Below are 20,449 nucleotides of genomic sequence, written 5' to 3'. Positions count from 1 at the left end.
CTTAGTGCCTGGAATGTTATTAACCTCCTAGTTACCTGGTTAACTATTATAATCTTCAGGTTTCACTTCTAACATAAATTCCTAGAGGAAATGTTTTCTAAGCAACCCCCATTACCAAAACTGGGTGATGTGCTCATTTTCTTGTGTGTTGTTTCCTTATAACCTGTTCTTCCTTCTGATATCACTCATCACACTATATTGCAATAGGCTATTTTCCATCTGTCTTTCCCATTATCCTGTGAGCTCCTTGAGTGCATTCCAGGTGCCTGGGTTTTGGTCATTAATTGGTGAAGAAATGAAAGAATATGAATAAATAGCCTTTTCAAGTTATAAAACTGTTCTTGAGTCTTATTCTATTTTAATCTTTAATACTAATTTTAAATATCACTCTATTCTTCCTAAGTCTACAGGTTCCTAGACCCTTGTTGAGTGAAGAACAGGTTTCTATGAAGTCATCTGGAAGAACAAGGCTCAGAATTCTTTCAAGTTATTATTGGGAGTGCAGTCTGTGATCAGATATTTGCTTGTGAACTATCCACAGGAAATATGATCTTCTCACCATCTTTCTTGTGCCTAGCCAATTCCCTTCCTGCTCAATCATTGTATGCTTAGGGAAATGTGAGATCATTTAAATACAACAATCTAGATAGCAATACATATTAACTGATAATGCATTGTTTCTCTTTAACAGTATGGAAAAGGCAGTTATAAACAACTGTATTTCTGTTAGAATGGAAATTATGAATTCATTTTCACTCACAGATTGACTCATTGCCAATCTCTTGGCAATCTATTAGATATTTCCAGTTCCATAAATTTAGATCAAAATTACTTAGCATCTTTTAGAAATTCAGAGTGGGAAAGAAAAGAGAAAAAAAAGAAAGAAATCCAGAGCAGAGAGTTGTTGCTAATCTGAATCCCTCCTCCTTTAAATAGCCCCTCCCCTTTTAGCAGTCATCTTTATAGACTGGACGTATTCCCAACAGGCAAGTCAACCATAGCATGGGTAATGTATCACAGTGGTCTTTTTGAATAGCCCATAAGAATGAGCAGCACACAGTTGCTTTTTCAGGGCTTCTTGCTCGACTAGGTTCAGTCCTCACTCTGTCCCTGTCTCTCCTGGTTCTATACCCTTGGAATGGTGCTGCTGCCATTGATCCTCATTCATTGCCACTCCTGATTCAGGGTGCCGCCTACTGTCCCCAGTTTTGTACCTCATTTTCTCCTACTTAAGGACAGTTCAGATCCTTGATGATCTCTGCTGCCTCAGATGGAAGCTCTCAGCTGGCCTGAGCATTCGTTTTACAGAGTACAGGCCCTGCCCCATCCTAAAAGTCTGCTGGGGAGAAAGGGGATATAGATCTTCTGCCTTGACTGGCTCTACAGGTTGAGGGTTGAGAATGGAGCCTCGTTAGGGCCTTCTTGGAAAAGGGGTTGGTGTGTCCTAAGGTGGGACTTCGAGGGAGAATTTTAGCATGCTTCTCACTCAGGGCATCAGATGACCGTTTCTGGAGAGATTCAGAGACCATGGACTGGACACTATGGCTCTAGGGACTTGGCAAGATTCTGTAGGCTCCATTACCTCCACACGGTTGTGAGTCTGTCAGCCCTTTATACTGTCCCTGCAGTGATCAAAAAAACAAAGAAACAAGCAAAACACCCTACTCAACATGAAGGATCTGTAAGCTTTCTCGAGGTAAGGTGGCAAGGTGAAAAACTGCCCAGCCAACGTCAAGATTAATGGGTAGAGAATGAATCACTGAGTGATAGATTGGTGGCTGCGTATACTGAGAAGTGAGGAAAACAGGCTGAGTCTGGGGTGGGGAGCTGGGAGCTTGCCTGTACTAAAAAAAGGCACACGACACAGACCTTCCTTGCCAGGTCAAGCAAAACTATTCTAACAGCAATGAAAAATGAAGTACTAAAGCTGTCTCAAGGCAAGGAAGAAGGAAGAATAGAGGTGTATGTTCTACCAAATGAAGAAAGACACAAGGGGAAAGTTCTGAGAGGTGGCAGCTGTGATCCAGATGTTTCCAGCAAGCAAGTGAAAGAATTGGAAAAGCAAGTTATAAACCTCTCTGAGTATGTAGAAATAGCCTGCCTTGCTTCAGCTAAGGATGAAAAGAACTGCAAATAGCATAGATGCCTAGAAAAGTTACATATAGCAGAAACTGTTTGTTGCCAACCCATTATTCACTCTTCCTCCTATTTCCTAACAGCAACATGATTTTGCCTGGGAATTTACTCTTCTTCATAGAGCCATTTGCTCCATGGGAAGCTGATCTTCTCTTCCCATCTCCAGGGTATAGATTAAAACTATGATGACAATCTCATTGCCTGTGATTGGTTTAGAAAGGGACCATGTTCCAAATCGGCTAACAAGATAAAAAGGAAGACTGAAAGACTGGTTCCTAACAAACATGGGGCAAGATGGCCCCTTCTCCCTCAAGATGTTGTCATATCTGGATGAAACACCTGGCATTAGCCATTTACCACAAATCTGCTGATGAAGTCAACATGCAAACTGGGCAGAGAAAAGGAAACTATAGAGGCTGAGCTGGGGCCCTGCCATACCAGAAAAGCCTCACCTACTATTTAAACACCTTTGATTTGGGGCTTTCTTGTATCTGTAACTCAAAGGATCCTAATGAATAAAGAAGGCTTCTGTCCCCTCTGGGCTCTTCTAGGATTGAGACACACTTAGACTCATCTCCAGCATCTTCCTTGTCCAGGAATTTTGCAAACTGGGTCTGAAATCTTTGTGGGTCTCAGAGTACCATTCATTTCCCCCTAGAACTTAATTTGCCTCCCATTGAATTTTGCGAGTGAGGATGGGAGGAAGGTGGGTTGGAGAACTTTTCCTCCGAGATCCTCAAAGTTAAGAAGAAAATGGACATACTTACTTTTCCAAAAGTGCAGGCAGTGCTGAGGTGACAGGTGGGTTGCCTTTCCCATTGGATGATTCTGACTAAATGGAAAACAGGAGACATTGAACTGAGGATGAGCTAGGAAAGAAGAAGCCAGGGCTGACCGGTCTCTGAATCCTGGGGTAGGGCCTAGGCATTGAATGTTCTAGAAGTATCCTGTGTGATTTTAATGGACAGCCCTGATTGCCAACCCCTAGTCTAAAGGAATGTATATTTGGAAACCACATTGTACATTTAGTATAGTTTGGGAAATAGTCTCCATTAAAACATACTAACTAGTACGCCTGAAGCTCCTTTTCAAAAATTTTTTTCAAATTGCTTTATTTTAGTGAGTGATTTGGGAGTTTGTATTGATTTCATGGATGATTGAAATGCTCAAGGTCAGAAGAAGTGAAAGAAATATTAGAGTTATTGCCACCTATTACTAGTATAGTAAAGCTTTTCCTTGCTTATACAGTCAGATTGGCTCTTTGTAGAACAGTGCTGATCATGAACAGGGCATACAGAAACAACTAGAGAAATAATTTAAAGAGTTTTAAATAGGATTAACCAGATTCACAAAGTTCTGGGAACAGTTTATAGGAACTGTTTATAGGAACAGTCTTTGTTTAAAAAAAAATTGAAATGCATTTTTTTCTAATTATAAGTAATAGAGTTTTACTATAGAAATATAAAAAGGGATCAAAAAATTAAAATTGCCTGGGTTTTTACCACTGCCTGGAAATACCTATTATTTGTAGTTCCATATATATTCTTTCAGAATATTCTATGTCTACACATAGATAGAAAAACACTTTTTTAAAACTACAAAACAGAGCTACACTGTAAATACTGGGGTTTTGCTTTTTGTTTGTAATAAATTATGGACTTTCTTCATGCCAATAAATAAAAATTTACATTTTAGTCATTATACTTAGCAACCACATAGAAACTCCTTATTGGGCTATTCATAATTTAATTAAATAGATTTCTTATTAGTGGCAATTCTGGTTATGTCCAATCTTTCAATGTTGTAAACAGTGCAGTAATGAATCAAGGCAGGGTAACACTGGGTTGAAGAACTCAGGCTCTGGAATCAGAGCACCTAGGGTTCAAAGCTCAGCACCACTTACTCCACAATGCAACTTTCAGCTGTTTAAACCCACTGTGGAATGGAGGGTTCTGGTTTAAGCATGAAGAGAGATACACTTTGCAAGGAACACTCTCTGAGTGGCCAGCACCTTGCTCAAGGATACTATGTCTTCTTCTCTAGGCAGTGCAAGACATGGAGCCTGGTCTATGCTGAGGTTTCTCAGCCTATAGCCTATAGCACAGAATCTGTGCTGTGAATTTCCCCACTTCTTTGATGCTGCCCCATCCAGGTCACCTCCACAGTTGTGAGCCTGAGGCCTGAGAGGCAAGCATCATGATACTCACCAGGGCTGGTAAGGAGGGGATGGGGGATGAGCTGGGTGACTGGCCCGGCAGGTTCAGGATATTAAACTTGGGCACCACGGCAACGCTGACCCTCCGGCGGGGCATGTTCTGTGGAAAGAGAATGGATCCACTGTCACAGAGGAAGCACCCAAAGTTCAGAAAGGCCTGGGAATGCCTACTAATTCCTAATGCTGTATTCATTGGATATTCTGGCTTTAGGGTAATGATGGTGGTGGAGGTTGAGGTGGAGAGAGTGGCCAAAATTAATAAATATTTTTATTACTGAGGAGTGATTTCTCAACATCTTCTGATTTTTTAAAGATTTTTTTTTATATGTATCATTTCTAAAGTCTTCATCGAATTTGTTACAATATTGATTCAGTTTCATGATTTGGTTTTTTGGCCATGAGGCATGCGGGTTCTTGGCTCCCTGAGAAGTGAAAGTGAAAGTGGCTCAGTCGTGTCCGACTCTTTGTGACCCCATGGACTATACAGTCCATGGAATTCTCCAGGTCAGAATACTGGAATGAGTAGCCTTTCCCTTCTCCAGGGGATCAAACTCAGGTCTCCCGCATTGCAGGTAGATTCTCTACCAACCGAGCTATGAGGGAACCAGGGATCAAACCCACACCTTCTGCATTGGAAGGTGAAGTTTCCCAACCACTGGGCTGCCAGGGAAGTTCCAATTCTGATTTTAATTAATCAGATCTAAAGAAATGGAACAAAAATGACCCCTAGTCATTTGACAGTGTATGAAATCCTGACTAGCATAGGAAAACTATCTATGACAATACTAAAGTGTGTGCATCATTTCATGTTCATTAAAGAAATGGTACAGCCTGGGAAGTCAAGAGCAAGTGAAGGTTGGAGGATGAGCTAACAAGTGTGGGAAGCTGAATGAGAAACTCTGTCCAGAGGTTCTCTGGCACCTGTGTATCCAAGAATGAATGATTTCCTGGTTGACTGTAGAAATTTCTTTCTCTCCCCAGTTTTCCTTGAATATGCATACCTTTCCCAGGGAGAGGGACATGGACCGTGCTGTGCGAGGGACTCCATCTTCTGCAGGAGGAGGAAACAGAGAAGAAAAGCCAGGTAAGTTTTCGGAGTAGGCTCCAGCAGGAAGCCGATCACAGAAACTGAGCCAAGGTCTCTATGGACCAGAACTGACCCTCAAGGGATGCCCCAAGGGCCTAGGTGCCGAGGTCACTGACTTTGACACTTGACCCTTTGAGACAGTCACCTGCAGAGTGGGGTTTCTAGGGGACAGGACCTTCATCCTAACTCCTCTGGACACTATGAGAAGTCTCGGTCTTGCACCTGACACCACTGCACCATCTCTGGATTATGCCCTGGTGAGTGTGTAAGGATTCCTCCCAGCAATACCAGGGTTTATTGGATCATCTTACTCATTCAAGGGGTGTACAGTCAAGGAAATTATGAGCAAGGAAGGTGTGGTGTGAATAAAAAATGGAAACTTAACAACAGTAATTTTAATATGTCATCTACAAAATAATTTTGAACAAAGGAAATCAGCATACTCAGATTTTCTTCTGCTTAGTACATATATTAAGTGATAAAATTTATGTTAAATATTTAGCACCACACATGGATAATACTGCCACTAGAAAATACAAATATGTGTAGAGAAAGGTTTTTGACAGCTCAATTCAGTTTGCTTCAGTTTGTATGGCTGTCTATTTCTCACATTCATGTATTTTAGGTGTCTCTCTTGAAAAGCACATAATTAAACACATCTTTCTTAATCTAATCTGAGGTTTTCTATTAAACAACAGTTCTAAGCTGTTTATATTTCTTGCAATTGATATATTTCTACCACCTTATTTTGTATTTTCTAATTACCTTGCTTCATAAATCAAATTTATTCTAACTACCCCTCCCTAAATTGATTTGGAATTTATATATTTTAGTTGTAATCTTTAGTGTGCCCCCTTAAATTTTTAACATGTTATTTGACTTTAGATTTAAATGAATCAAGATCTCTATTCTTCCTGAACCGTCCTTAAAACAATCATGCCTTCAAATCTTAAATTATATTGTTTTTCAATATTTTTATTTCACTTTGTTTTTGTAATCTCAAATTATTGTGACTGTTGGTTTACACAGTGGCTATTTGTTTAGATTTACTTACATGTTTACAAATGTGTTTGATTACCATCTCTTCTTGCATTCAACCTTCTTTCGATCTCAATTTTATTTTTCCTTAAGTGCATTCTTTAGTTTTTCTTTTGGTAATGGGCTGTGAGAAGTCAAATTTCTCAGTTTTGTCATAAAATGTCTTTCCATAGCCCCTAAGCTTGCATGACAGTTTAGTTGGTAGTATTATCTCTGGGTTGACAGTTATTTTCTCTCAGCTCTTTCAACACTTTACTTCATTGTCTCCTGGTACTGGTTGGTATTGGTTGTGGGAATAGTCACTCCTTTGCAGATAATCTGTCTTCTCTCTCTGGTTACTTTTAAGATCTTCATTTGGTCCTTGGGATTCTAAAGTTTATCTCTGATGTGTTTTTCTTTTGCTTGGGAGTCTCTATACTTTCTAAATGCAATGATTCATGTCTTTCTTTAGTTCTGAAAAATTCTCAGTTCCTGGGAAATTCATTTGAATATTTTCTCTCCTGATGTATATCCTAATAAGTGTATTTCAAATCTTTTTTATTTTATATCCCATGTCATATATCTTATAACATTTCTTTCATATTTTAAATTAATTTATCTCTCTGAACCACGTTGTGGGTGACTTCCTCAAATCTGTATTCTGGCTAACAAATTTTTTCCTCAACTGTTCCTAATCTGATGTAAATGTTATACCAATCAGGATAAGTGAGGTTATGCTACAATAATAAAAGTAGGAAGTCAAGAAACACCTGGAGTAACAAGCAAACTTGGCCTTTGAGTACAGAATGAAGCAGGGCAAAGGCTAATAGAGTTTTGCCCAGAGAATGCACTGGTCATAGCAAACACCCTCTTCCAACAACAGAAGAGAAGACTCTACACATGGACATCACCAGATGGCCAACATTGAAGTCAGATTGATTATATTCTTTGCAGCCAAATATGGAGAAACTCTATACAATCAGCAAAAACAAGACCAGGAGCTGACTGTGGCTCAGATCATGAACTCCTTATTGCCAAATTCAGACTTAAATTGAAGAAAGTAGGGGAAACCACTAGACCATTCATGTATGACCTAAGTCAAATCCCTTATGATTATAAGGTGGAAGTGAGAAATAGATTTAAGGGACTAGATCTGATAGAGTGCCTGATGAACTATGGACGGAGGTTCATGACATTGTACAGGAGAGAGACAGCAAGACCATCCCCAAGAAAAAGAAATGCATAAAAGCAAAATGGTTGTCTGAGGAGGCCTTACAAATAGCTATGAAAAGAAGAGAAGTGAAAAGCAAAGGAAAAAAGGAAAGATACACCCCCTTTGAATGCAGAGTTCCAAAGAATAGCAAGGAGAGATAAGAAAGCCTTCCTCAGTGATCAGTGCAAAGAAATAGAGGAAAACAATAGAATGGGAAAGACTAGAGATCTCTTCAAGAAAATTAGAGATACCAAGAGAACATTTCATGCAAAGATGGGCTCAATAAAGGACAGAAATGGTATAAACCTAACAGAAGCAGAAGATATTAAGAAGAGGTGGCAAGAATACACAGAAGAACTATACAAAAATGATTGTCATGACCCAGGTAATCACGATGGTCTGATCACTCACCTAGAGCCAGATATCCCGGAATGTGAAGTCAAGTGGGCCTTAGGAAGCATCACTATGAACAAAGCTAGTGGAGATGATGGAATCCCAGTTGAGCTATTTCAAATCCTAAAAGATGATGCTGTGAAAGTGCTGCACTCAGTATGCCAGCAAATTTGGAAAACTCAGCAGTGGCCACAGGACTGAAAAAGGTCAGTTTTCATTCCAATCCCAAAGAAAGGCAATGCCAAAGAATGCTCAAACTACCACACAATTGCACTCATCTCATATGCTAGCAAAGTAATGCTCAAAATTCTCCAAGTCAGGCTTCAACAGTACGTGAACCATGAACTTCCAGATGTTCAAGCTGGATTTAGTAAAGGCAGAGGAACCAGAGATCAAATTGCCAACATCTGCTGGATCATTGAAAAAGCAAGAGGGTTCCAGAAAAACATCTATTTCTGCTTTATTGACTGCCAAAGCCTTTGACTGTGTGGATCACAATAAACTGTAGAAAATTCTGAAAGAGATGGGCATACCAGACCACCTGACCTGCCTCTTGAGATATCTGTATGCAGGTCAGGAAGCAACAGTTAGAACTGGACATGGAACAACAGACTGGTTCCAAATCAGGAAAGGAGTACATTAAGGCTGTGTATTGTCACCCTGCTTATTTAACTTCTATGCAGAGTACATCATGAGAAACGCTGGGCTGGATGAAGCACAAGCTGGAATCAAGATTGCTGGGAGAAATATCAATAACCTCAGATATGCAGATGACACCACGCTTATGGCAGAAAGTGAAGAAGAACTAAAGAGCCTCTTGATGAAAGTGAAAGAGGAGAGTGAAAAAGTCGGCTTAAAGCTCAACATTCAGAAAGCTAAGATCATGGCATCCAGTCACATCACTTCATGGCAAATAGATGGGGAAACAGTGGAAACAGTGGCAGACTTTATTTTTCTGGGCTCTAAAATCACTGCAGATGGTGATTGCAGCCATGAAATTAAAAGATGCTTACTCCTTGGAAGGAAAGTTATGACCAACCTAGACAGCCTATTAAAAAGCAGAGATATTACTTTGTCAACAAAGGTCCGTCTAGTCAAGGCTATGGTTTTTCCAGTAGTCATGTATGGATGTGAGAGTTAGACTATAAAGAAGGCTGAGCACCGAAGAATTGATGCTTTTGAACCGTGGTTTTGGAGAAGACTCTTGAGGGTCCCTTGAACAGCAAGGAGATTCAACCAGTCCATCCTAAAGGAAATCAGTCCTGAATATTCATTGGAAGGACTGATGTTGAAGCTGAAACGCCAATACTTTGGCCACCTGATGCGATGAGCCGACTCATTGGAAAAGACCCTGAGGCTAGGAAAGATTGAGGGCAGGAGGAGAAGGGGACGACAGAGGATGAGATGGTTGGATGGCATCACCGACTCAATGGACATGAGTTTGAGTAAACTCCGGGAGTTGGTGATGGACAGGGAGGCCTGGTGTGCTGCAGTCAATGGGGTTGCCAAGAGTCGGACACGGCTGAGCGACTGAACTGAACAACCACCAAGTCTCTGTGGCTTGTAACAACTAAGATTTATTTCTTGCTTTTGCTACATTGCTTATGAGTCAGCAACAGGCTCTGCTCTGCATTTCCTCACTCAGGACACAAGCTGATGGAGCTTCTACTATTCTGGAGCAGGGATGATTATCATGTCTGGTGGAAGGAAACACAGGGCAAATTGCATACTAGTTCTTAGGGATCTCAGCTCAAATGTGATACATGTCCTTCCACTGACATTTAATGCCAAATCACATTGCCTCACCTAACTTCAAGGGGATAGAGAAGTGTGCCCAGGAGGAGATGTGAATACTGAGAAACAGCTTCAACTATAGGAACTACCAAAGGGTCCGACTACCGAAAAGAGTCGTATATAACTGAGCGACTGAATAGCTGAGCTAAAAGTAACTACCACGCCTAAACAACTGAGTTTTTAATTTTCATGCCTCTATTCCTCATATCAAGGATTATATTTTTTATAATTGTATCCTTTTATTCTCATATTTTTGATTTGTTCTTTTATGCCTCTAATTTTACACACAACTTTAAAAACTTTTTAAGATTGCTTTATTATCTGCTGTGTTTAAGATACAGTCCTATTGTTTGGGTGTCTGATGATTCTCACTGATGGTAGATTGTTTTATTTTATAATTCTATATTGTCAACTCATCTCCTGTGAAGTTTTACTTAGAGGGTTCTGTGTTTCCTGGGCACAGGGTGTGTCTCTCCATAGTGGTTTGTATTTATTTCCAACAGTGTTCCTAGCAGCACCATTGTGATGTTCTTTTCAGAATCTCTGCATATTGCATCATCTCTTCTGTTATGGCATGTACTTTGTGGGTTTGCAGTTTTCCTGTGAGGAAGGAGAAAGTTTTTTTCCTATCAGAGTCCCGGGCGAAGCAGATAAACTTCCTTGATTTGTTCCATTGTGACTTGGTGACTGTTCCAAAGATGCAGTCCTTGTAAAGTCTTCACTTTGTATAGGAGGCTCAGAGTCAGCTCCCTGCTGTGGGGTCTCTGAGGCCTCATCTCAGATTGCATGTGAGTGCAAAAGCCCAGAGTCCAGATAGCTGAGGCTGACTCTTATCCCCAAGGAAGCTGCAGGGTCAGCTTGGTTTCAGTTCTCTTTTCTTTTCTTGTATCTGAGTATTTCCATTTCTTTTCTTGTGGATTCAGCTATTCCTTTAGGCTAATGTTTGATTCACTTTATCCAGCAGAAATTTCTAAGTATTTGTAGTCAAAGGATTTTCAAGTTTTCCAGTCAGCCAAAATAGCAGTACCAGAAAATATTCTTTGTATTTGAAGAGTTCATACAATTAATAAAAAACCAATCTCACAAGAGGGACAAAGAATTAAAGAATTTACACAAGTAGAAATACAAAGGCCCAACAAACATTTGAAAATAAATGTCAAGAAATACAAATTAAAACTATGAGAAGAGGTACAATATTGGTTCAAAGTAAAAAATATTTTTAAAAAGAAAAGAAAAAAAAGACAGGGCTGTCCATGGTATGATAAATTGAGCATTACTGTTACCCATTAAATGGAAATATCAATGGGTTATTTGAAAATAATTTACTTTAAGAACCTTATAAATATTCCTTTCCCCTGAGCCAGTATTTACACCTCTGGAAATCTACCTTAATCCAAAATGCAGAAAACTGGCAAGTTTCACATTCAGAAAAAAAATAGATGTTATTTTTTTCTTTTGAATGTGTATCACCTTTCTTGAAATCAGAGATATTTTTCTTGCCCTGTAGTCTTCAGAGTCTCAGGCATAAAGAAAGATTACATATGTAACAAAGAAGTCATATAAAAGCTTAACGAACAAGCACCATCAGGGAGTGGTCACAGGGCAGCTGATGGGCATGTCTGGCCTCTCTGTACCAGCCCAAACTGAAGTGTAACTTGGAAAAACAGTGGAGTGGAACCAGATTGTGAAAACCACACATTCACCACTCAACACTCAGCTACCGGCTCCCATCTTAACGTAAGCACTTTCTTGTGCCCCCAGACTGAACGTGGGACTCTGCCATGTGCTCCCCATAAAGTCTGCTTCCTTCTGTCATGGCACCATTTACCCTGCCCTGCCCTCACCACAGGCTGGGAGCTCCCTTGGGTCAGGCGCAGGCTACCCTTCACCTCTCTAGTCCAATATCACATGGCACACATCTGAGGTGCTTAATAAATGTCTGTAGAACTAATGGAGGAGACTCATGGGCTACTGTGCTCATTCCACAAACTGTGGGTAAGGTGGTTCGCAAGAGACCTTGCACCTTGCAGGACAATAATGCAAGAGCCTGCGTGTTAGGATTTCTTTGGTGGCAGCTTCTCCAACTTCCAATACTGACAGAGAGAGGTTTGTTAGAGGCCCAGATGCATGCGGGTCAGGAGTCTTGCTGCCAAGATCCAAAACAGACGGTCTGGAGTGAGTGTGTGCTGCCTTCGGACTCTGGGAAGTATCACTGATATTCCCCAGGAAACTTGTGAAACCTCCTGTTTATAAAGGTTTCTCCATCTGTTATACTTTCCCTCCTCCTGCTCTTGGTAACACGGATGTTTGCATTCCATAGGGATTCCTGGTCTGTTTTCTCCTGCTAACACCACCCTCATCAGCCAGAGCTCAAACCCTGGCAGCTCCCAAGGACAGATCCTGGCCCAAAGCACCATCCTCCTCCCCTTGGACTGCAGCAAAGCCTCCAAACTCATCTCTCCACTCCTCAACGAATACATCATCCACTCTGAAGTCAGAGCAATGTTCTAAAAATAAGATCTGACTATGGCAGCTGGAGTAAACTCACGGGTGTCTCCTCATTGCCTGCGGGGCAAACACCCAGATTGTTCTCAGGGCCTGGCATGTGGCCCAGGTCTAACAAGTCTTACCTTCAGCCTGTCACTGACATACTCCAACACCGCAACCAAACATAAGACGGTTTGTTTCAGAGTCTTCTCACCCCAACCCCCACATCTTTGCACATGCTGTTTCCTCCACCTGGGGTGTATTTCCCCCTCTAGTCTGGAAAACTCCTATTTTTACTTTAAAACATACAACTCTTTTACTGCATAGCACAGGGAACTACATTCGAAATCCTGTGATAAACCATAGTGGAAAAGAAAATGAAAAGGAATGTATATACATATGTATATAAACTGAGTCACTTTGCTGTATAACAGTAATGAACACAACATTGTATATTAACTATACTTCAATAAAAGATTAAAAAAACACTGCAATTCAGTATCAAGTGAAATCAGGTGGCCCTCTCTCTGTGGTTCTATAGCAATCTGTCTAGAACTAAAAAAAAAAAAAAAGTCTTTCTTTAAAGTACTTGTCTTGCCCACAGTTCTGCTAGTTATCTAAGCAGTAACTCCTTTAGCCAGGCTCTCACTCCACCCCCACTGCCCAGACTCCACCTCTCATCTGGACTCCTGTAATAGCTGGCTCGTGGGTTTCCCTGTCTCTGTCTTTACCCCAGTGATGTAACTGTCACACTATTGCCAGAGGGAATCTTCTAAATTATATATGATGATAGCAACTCCCTGATTAAAATCTTTGGTTGGATCCCTAATGCTTTCCAGAATAAAAATGCAAATTCCTTAGGATGTGCTGCCCAAAGTGGGGACCCCAAAGCACAAAGACTGTAAGGTTTGGGGTCTGTCAGTCTCATGTGAAGTGAAAGTTGCTCAGTTATGTCTGACTCTTTGCGACCCCGTGGACTAAACAGTCCATGGAATTCTCCAGGCCAGAATACTGGAGTGGGTAGCCTTTCCCTTCTCCAGGGGATCTTCCCAACCCAGGGATCAAACCCAGGTCTCCAGTATTGCAGCCAGGATTCTTTACCAGCTGAGCCACCAGTCAGTCTCATAGAGGAGGTTAAATTCTTACAGCCTATGGGCTCTGCATTACTAGTCAGCTTCTCTGGTTATTTTTATCAGGAGTTGCTTGGGGGCCATTCATGCTTTCTGGTTCCAGGCCCCCAGGGCTCGCGGGAGCAGTGGCTGCAAGGCCCCTGTGGGCAGCTTTGGGTGGGGCAGCAAGCCTTGCTCACCCTGACATGGGTCCTGGGACTGCCGCATAGGTGTGATCCTAGTCTGGATCCGTCAGGGCCAAGGTAGGGCAGTGGGCAGGAGTCTAGTTCCTTACCAGAGGGGCCACAGCTACGGCTTGAATTCTGATTTGCAAGTTTTTTAAACTCCATGAGCTCTGCATGGTCCTTCTCATACGTCCTCTTTAGGTTCTCCACATACTGCATCATCACTTCTGTTGCTTTCGACATGCGTTTTTCCTGCAGGGATGGAGAGGAAAAGCTCATCAGCCCTGCTTGCTCTGAGCCAGGCTCTGGGCTGCAGGATTTGAAAGGTCACAGGGATATGACTCTACTCTCCAAGAGTTTGCTGTCTGGGGTGTGAGCTGAAACAGGCTCAGGCATCTGCCCTCAAGTAGAACAAGAACAAGCCTAGCCATAAAGCCTCAGGAGGGGAGAAGGAACAGAATCCTCTCTGCAGAGAATGGGTCAGGGGAGGCTCCATGAAATGGGGTGAAGTGCTGTAGGGCGTGGGCGGCATCTGGGCACGTAGCTATGGGCATGACAAAGAGCATTCAGCCAGGGAACTCCAAGAGCCAAAGTCTAGAGGCAGTCCATTACCAGGCTTGTATCAAGGTGAAGGTCCCCCCTCCAGACAGAATCATTTGGAGAGTAAAGGAGATGCCTTCAGGAATCATGGGCTTCCCTGGTGGCTCAGCAGTAAAGAATCTGCCTTTAATGTGGGAAACCCAGGTTCGATCCCTGGGTTGGGAAGATCCCCTGGAGAAGGAAATAGCAATCCACTCCAGTATTCTCGCCAGGAGAATTCCATGGACAGAGGAACATGGCGGGCTACAGTCCATGGGGTCGCAAAGAGTCAGACACAACTGAGTGACTTTCACTTACTTATCAGAAATTGTGCTGGGGCAATAGGCATATACCAGAACTGTCTGGAAAGCCAGGAAAGTACAGGTCATCCTGCTTATGTAGGAATCAGCAAATGGTTGGGTTTGTTCACAAGACGAAAAGGTGAGAAAAGCTGAATTGAGTGCTAGAATAAGGAGTTTGGACTCATTCTGAAGGAAGAGGGGAGCCACTGAATGTCTTAAAGGAGCATCATAATCAGTTCACCAGTGGAGACTGGTCTGAAAGAAACAAGATGGGTGGCAGCTAGAGCAACAAGGAAAATGAGGATGAGTGCCTGAACCAGTCCAGTGGAACCAGAGAGGACTCTGAGGACTGAGACTCGAAAGCCACTTGGAGAAGGGTGCAGGCTGGAGTGAGCAGCACGTTCGCAAGGACTGTGCAAAGTGAAGAGTCTTCTCTGCCGACACCTCTCAAAGCCCTCAGAGAGCCCACGACCTGCCTGTCTGCAGAGGGGCATGCTCAGTGACCAAACCCTGGACAAAGTCCCCGTAGCCCTGAGCTGAGACCAGCCACTTCCCTAAAGCTCTCACTTTGTGCTGCTCCCAGCTGGAATAGCTTCCTGGGTGCTGCCTCCCAGGAACGTTGGGTGACTTTTCCCTAGAAGAACACAGGTGAGACAGCCCTGTGGCCTGTTCTTCTTTCATTCTATGAGAACCGCCCAGGGCCGGGCCCCAGGAACACCCCTGCCATGCAATCCACATAGCGGGACACATGGTGCACAGACCCATGGTAACAGCAACAGTGACAACAACATCCCGGTGCTTTACAAGCGTCACAGCAGCCTTGTATGGCAGACACTGCATTCTACAGTCAGAGCAGCTGGCACACAGAGAGCTCGTTAACTGACCCAAGGTCACACAGTGAACCCTGGTAGAATCAGAATGAAAACTCAGGCCACCTGGCCCCACAACACCATGATGGGTGGGGGCAGTACCTTGTGTGCCTCAAGACTTCAAAGTGGCTGCAAGGGAGCCACACTGGGGCTTACATCCCAGGTTTGCCTATCACTAGTGCTATTACCTTTCTGAGATGTCACATCTTTATTGAGGAATATCTTTCCAAGGTTACTGGGGAGGATTAATGAAACAAAGCAGGTTTTCCTAAAGCATGTTTTGCCAAACACTAATTCCATGGGAGTTGAGTAGGTATTTTATAGGGAGAAAAAAAAAAAAAAAGAAGGAAGGGGTGGTTCTTTATTCAAATACATTTGAGAACTACACAGGTAACATTAAACAGGAATTTTCATTACAGGACTTCTCAAAGCCTTGCTTATGCCAACATGCATTAGAAATCTCCAAGGAAGGTAGCACGCAGCAGTCTAAATTGCTTTAGTTGTGTCTGACTTTTTGTGACCCCACAGACTGTAGCCTCCCAGGCTCCTCTGTCCTTAGGATTCTCCAGGCAAGAATACTGGAGTGCGTTGCCATGCCCTCCTTCAGGAGATCTTCGCAACCCAGGGATTGAACCATCATCTCTCACATCTCCTGCACTGGCAGGAGGGTTCTTAACCACTGGCATAAAAGTTTTTTCTGGGGGAGCACCTTAAGAGTTTAATGGTCTGCCAAAAACACTCTGAAACAATTGCAATTGCGGACATAGGATGTCTGACCCAGAGGAAGACATCAGTCAGTGGGGTCTGCAGTTGTCAGTGCTTACACTGCGGCCCCAGTTACAAGAGGCGGAGCAGAGCTCACCTGGCGGACAGCCCCCACCATCTCGGCACGGCTGGAGAGGCGGGCAGCCAGGCGGTGCAGGACAGCAATGTCCTCCAGCAGCTTCTGGTAGGTCTCCCGGTGCTCGCAGTGGTGCCAGAGGGAAGCTGAGGACTGGGGAGGGAGAAGGAACATCACCTGGGGTCCTCACAGACCTAGACTTGACTTGCACTGTCCTGACCAAGAGGAGGGGCCTCTGTAGGCCACCAGCTGCAGCTGTTTCTGGGGTTGGAGAAGCCCAGTGTGGACACTGTATACCTGGCCAGCCCGGAGGAAGGGAATCACATCCAGGTCTCTGGTGCCCAAGGTGCTCCCTCTGCCATCCCAGGTCACCCAGCCCCCTTCCTGAAAAGCTGCTGAGGACTCAAAGCCCTTACACACAGCCCTGAGGTAACCAGGTCTTCAGGATCTCAGTCTCAGCTCTCTGAGGAAGATTCTGCCTGGCTCAGGGCCTCAGCCCCATTTCTCATTTCACGAGACTCTTCTTGGTGACTAAGAAAAGCGGGACACCTGGCCCAGTCCCTGGGGACAGTCCCTCCTGCAAAGGTTCTCCAATTAGGCTTTGCAATTACCGTAATGGAAGCTTTGAAGTTTTCCAGTTCCTTCTCCGTGTTTTCCTCTGTCAGGTTGCGTTCCCTTTCCGCCTGGTTAATTCTAGATTCCAGGGTGTAGCTGTCATTTCTAAAGGCCAAGGACAGTTGTACAAACACGTTCTGTTGGGAACAAGAGTGTGGGAGAAGAGCTAGGAGGAGGTACTGAAGGGACCAAGGCTGCCGGTGAGTTTTTTGCATGAGCATTTACATCACCTCATGGAACCAGCGCCCACCCCCCCCTCCCACCCCAAGCAGCTGAGTACAAATGAAACTCTCCCTTCATGGAGCAAACTGCACAAAAGATGATGAAACAGCAAGTTGAGGTCCGTGCTAGGTCCTTCCCAGGACCAGAAGACCAAACGCGTTTTACTGATAAACAATAAGACAGTAACACTTGGCTTTTTCTTAAATGTCAAGAAAATAACATCCTGTATTTGGGTTTAGATAAACTCAAGCCAACAAAGCTGACTGTGTAAGCAATTTGGATTCATGCTAGGATTTATGGCACGTGAGTTTTGGAGGTTTCGCATGAAACTACCGTATTTAAAGAAACCCCACTTGAGATGTAAGCCTGCTGATCCAAAGCACATTTCAATCAGCATCTTACCTGAATATTCCAAATCCTACATTGAAAGCAGCTTTTAGAAGCTGCCAGGAGATTAAATAAAACCAGGTATGATTCTGTTAGGAGAAGCTTTCTGGAAAGAGTATTCCATGCCAAAAATGCAGCCTGCATGAATGAACTTTGAAAGTTGGGGTTCATCACACATGGAATTCCTGGGCTAGTAGGAAACTGCTGGAGAGGAGAGACAGACAGATGGACTCTATACACAGGAAGGAAACAATGGCCTTCATCTGCCTTGCCTGCATCAAGTGGTAGCAGATTTCCACCCTTCGGGTGAGCTGATTCTGCCTGAACATCTGAGGTTCATGTAACATGGTCCACGGTGCGTAGACATCTCCAGATGGAGAACCAAAAACTGAGCTACTCAATGAGATGATGAGAGCAACACCGAAATCGTCTCTGTATCAAACGTCTTCTCTGCGCCAGCACTGCCAGGACTTTCATGCACCTTAGCTCATTTCATCCCTCAACCACATTGTGCATCAGGAACTGCCGTGCCCACTTTATGGGTAAAGAGACGGAGACCAAGAGAGGTCATTAACTGGCTCAAGGGGCCACAAGGGAGTAGCAGAGACAGGATTCAGCCTCAGACTGATTGCAAAGCCTGTGCTCCTTTGACTGTGCTGACCACGGATTGTGTCCGTACACATTGAGCACTGTAACCAAACCACCCACGGCCATCTCCACCAATGTCAGCGGGTGGGGTTTTTCTGTCCTGCCCAAACCTCAGTCAGGTTTACCAGTAATGGTCAAAGTTTTGTTCCCTATACCTGGGTTATCCCCTTTAAAAGCAGTGCAATAAAGTGCCCTAAATTCAGTCGGAAGACGAGGATCCAAATGTTGGTTCTGCTAAGCACTGGGTCTGGGATTTCAGATGAGTCATTTAGTCCCTTAGTTTCCTCCTTTGTTCTGCTTCCTAGTCTACCTGTTTCTCAGAGCTGATGAGAGGGTCAGCTGAAAGGACGGACATGTGTGTGTCACGGGCTGTAAGTGCCATGTCTGTGTGCCAGGCAATTGTTACTATCTGTGTCAGTATTTCACATTGTCTATCTCTCTTGCTCATGTGGTCCACTGCGTTTCAGAAAGGGTATGTTCGCTTTCTTGTTATCAGGGTAAACCATGCTATAAGATTGGAAAACCTTCCATCCTCCTAACCTGGAGTGAAGATTCTGGAATCATCTATGTTCTTGCTCCCTTCCTTCTATCAGCACCAACATAATCACCATGGAAACAAACTACTGCTGGTGTCGGAGGTCCTCACTGTCTCACCTCCGATGCATTCTCTTTGTGCATCTACCCCTTCACCAGAATGAAATGCCTCCCAGCTCTCTCACCACCCTCACTGGGACAGCATCTCTGCAGAGACAAGCAGGCCCTGCGGGGAATCAGTCGAAGGGAGAGAGCTGCCCTCACAGTCTCTCACCGTGGCTGAACTGGCTTCCTTATGTCTGAAACACTCAGAAGGAAAGCACCCTCTTCTTCCAAAGTTTGAAACATGAAATCTGACCCTATTTTAATAATTTTAAAATAAACTTGATGTCACTCTGCAGCCTCCCAGCTGACTTTGTGTACCTAAGTCATGTTTTAAAGAAAACATGACTTCCAGTTACCTTCTTATCCCTGACCAAAGTTGTTACAATCTTCCATTAACTGGGGTGGGGTGGGGTGGGGTGGGGGGATGGCTGGTTCAATTGGTCTGATCACAGTGCCCATATTTCCTCCATGGTCACTCCTTCTCATGTTTGTGTAAAAACGTCAGGAGCAGAGGCAGGAGAAGGGAATGTTTTGAATAAATCCACTCATGCCCAAGTACTCAATTTCATAAAGCACTGGAATTACTTACCTCGACTTCCTTTTCAGTGAGTGGAGGGGCACTGTGAAAAAGAAAGAGACACAGAAATGAACTTTGTCCAACCCATGAAATAAACCCAAAGGTGCCTTTGAACAACCAGCAGACCAGGTGTTCCCAGGAATTGGAGTAAGAAGGGCTGCCGAGATGGAAAAGATGCAGGGTACAGTTTGCGTGAGTTCTATAACCAGTGAGGTACCGCCCAGACACTGACTCCTACAGAGGAAGTGTGTTGGAAAATATTAGATTCTGGGGTCAGTGCTCTCCAAGTGCCTCTACTAACTGTGACTTTGGATGAGCTATTTAATCTAAGTTCGCTCATCTGTAAAATGGGAATAGTATCTATCTTGCAGGAGTCTTATAAAGAATACGTGTATGTGTGTAAAAATATGTATACAATATATGCATATATATGTGGGTTTATTTTCATACATATATGACATCTACACAATTGTTTATGTGTATATACATATACAAGCATATATTCATATGTATATGCGTGCATGTGTACATCTGTGTATATACATGTGATGTCTACACTTGGTGGGCACTCAGGAGATGTTGACTATGACTAACAGGTGTGTTGTGAAGTCTTAATGAGAGAATACACAAGCTCTATACTTTATGAGTTGTATACATCTGAACAGCCATTATTTTTCCGGGGCTGCTCAGGTCTGCAAAGCCTGACACTTCTCTTGCCCTTGAGGACTGTGACAAGGGTGCATGTGAGCCAGAGAATAAATGGTAGGAAAGAGTGGCCAGAGCTCTTCTCCCTACAAAGACCTCCTCTGATGGCTGGAATCAGATCGGGCGAGAAAGTCCCAGCTGGTGCAGAGGGCGTGGTTCCCCCAGCAAGCATCCTCCACTCTGCACGCTCGCTCTGCCACCACTCTGGCAGGTGACTAAAGCTAGCCCAGCTCAGAAACCTGGACAACGTAAATAACACACGGGCCCTTTCCTGTGCTGGGGAGGGAGGACGAGGAGGAGTCCCACCGGCGTCACAGGACTTGGCAACACAGCGTGCCATCGATAAGGCTCTCAGGAAACACAGCTTCCTCCCTTTGACGGGTGTGGAGGGACCCTGAGAGCAAAGGTAGGGGTCAGCAGTCTCTGCAA

The 20,449-nt window shown here is 43.6% G+C and overlaps 1 protein-coding gene across 9 annotated transcripts in view; it reads right to left on the bottom strand.

Moving 5' to 3' along the window:
• The window catches only part of IRAG1 (inositol 1,4,5-triphosphate receptor associated 1), a 119,645-nt gene that overhangs the window by 15,833 nt on the left and 83,363 nt on the right, over window positions 1-20,449 (bottom strand). For all 9 annotated transcript variants that reach the window (XM_043903037.1, XM_043903064.1, XM_043903090.1 and 6 more), the window contains 7 exons: window positions 19,328-19,358; window positions 16,839-16,979; window positions 16,249-16,380; window positions 13,747-13,888; window positions 5,353-5,402; window positions 4,344-4,451; window positions 2,904-2,968 (listed from right to left, as the gene is read on the bottom strand). In XM_043903037.1, coding sequence (XP_043758972.1) covers window positions 2,904-2,968; window positions 4,344-4,451; window positions 5,353-5,402; window positions 13,747-13,888; window positions 16,249-16,380; window positions 16,839-16,979; window positions 19,328-19,358 — 669 coding nt within the window. The remainder of the gene's footprint in view (window positions 1-2,903; window positions 2,969-4,343; window positions 4,452-5,352; window positions 5,403-13,746; window positions 13,889-16,248; window positions 16,381-16,838; window positions 16,980-19,327; window positions 19,359-20,449) is intronic.

This window comes from Cervus elaphus, chromosome 1 (assembly GCF_910594005.1).
Source record: "Cervus elaphus chromosome 1, mCerEla1.1, whole genome shotgun sequence".
Lineage (NCBI taxonomy): Eukaryota > Metazoa > Chordata > Mammalia > Artiodactyla > Cervidae > Cervus > Cervus elaphus.
Note: the sequence above shows the minus strand (reverse complement) of the source record. Positions and strands in the feature narration are given on the sequence as shown.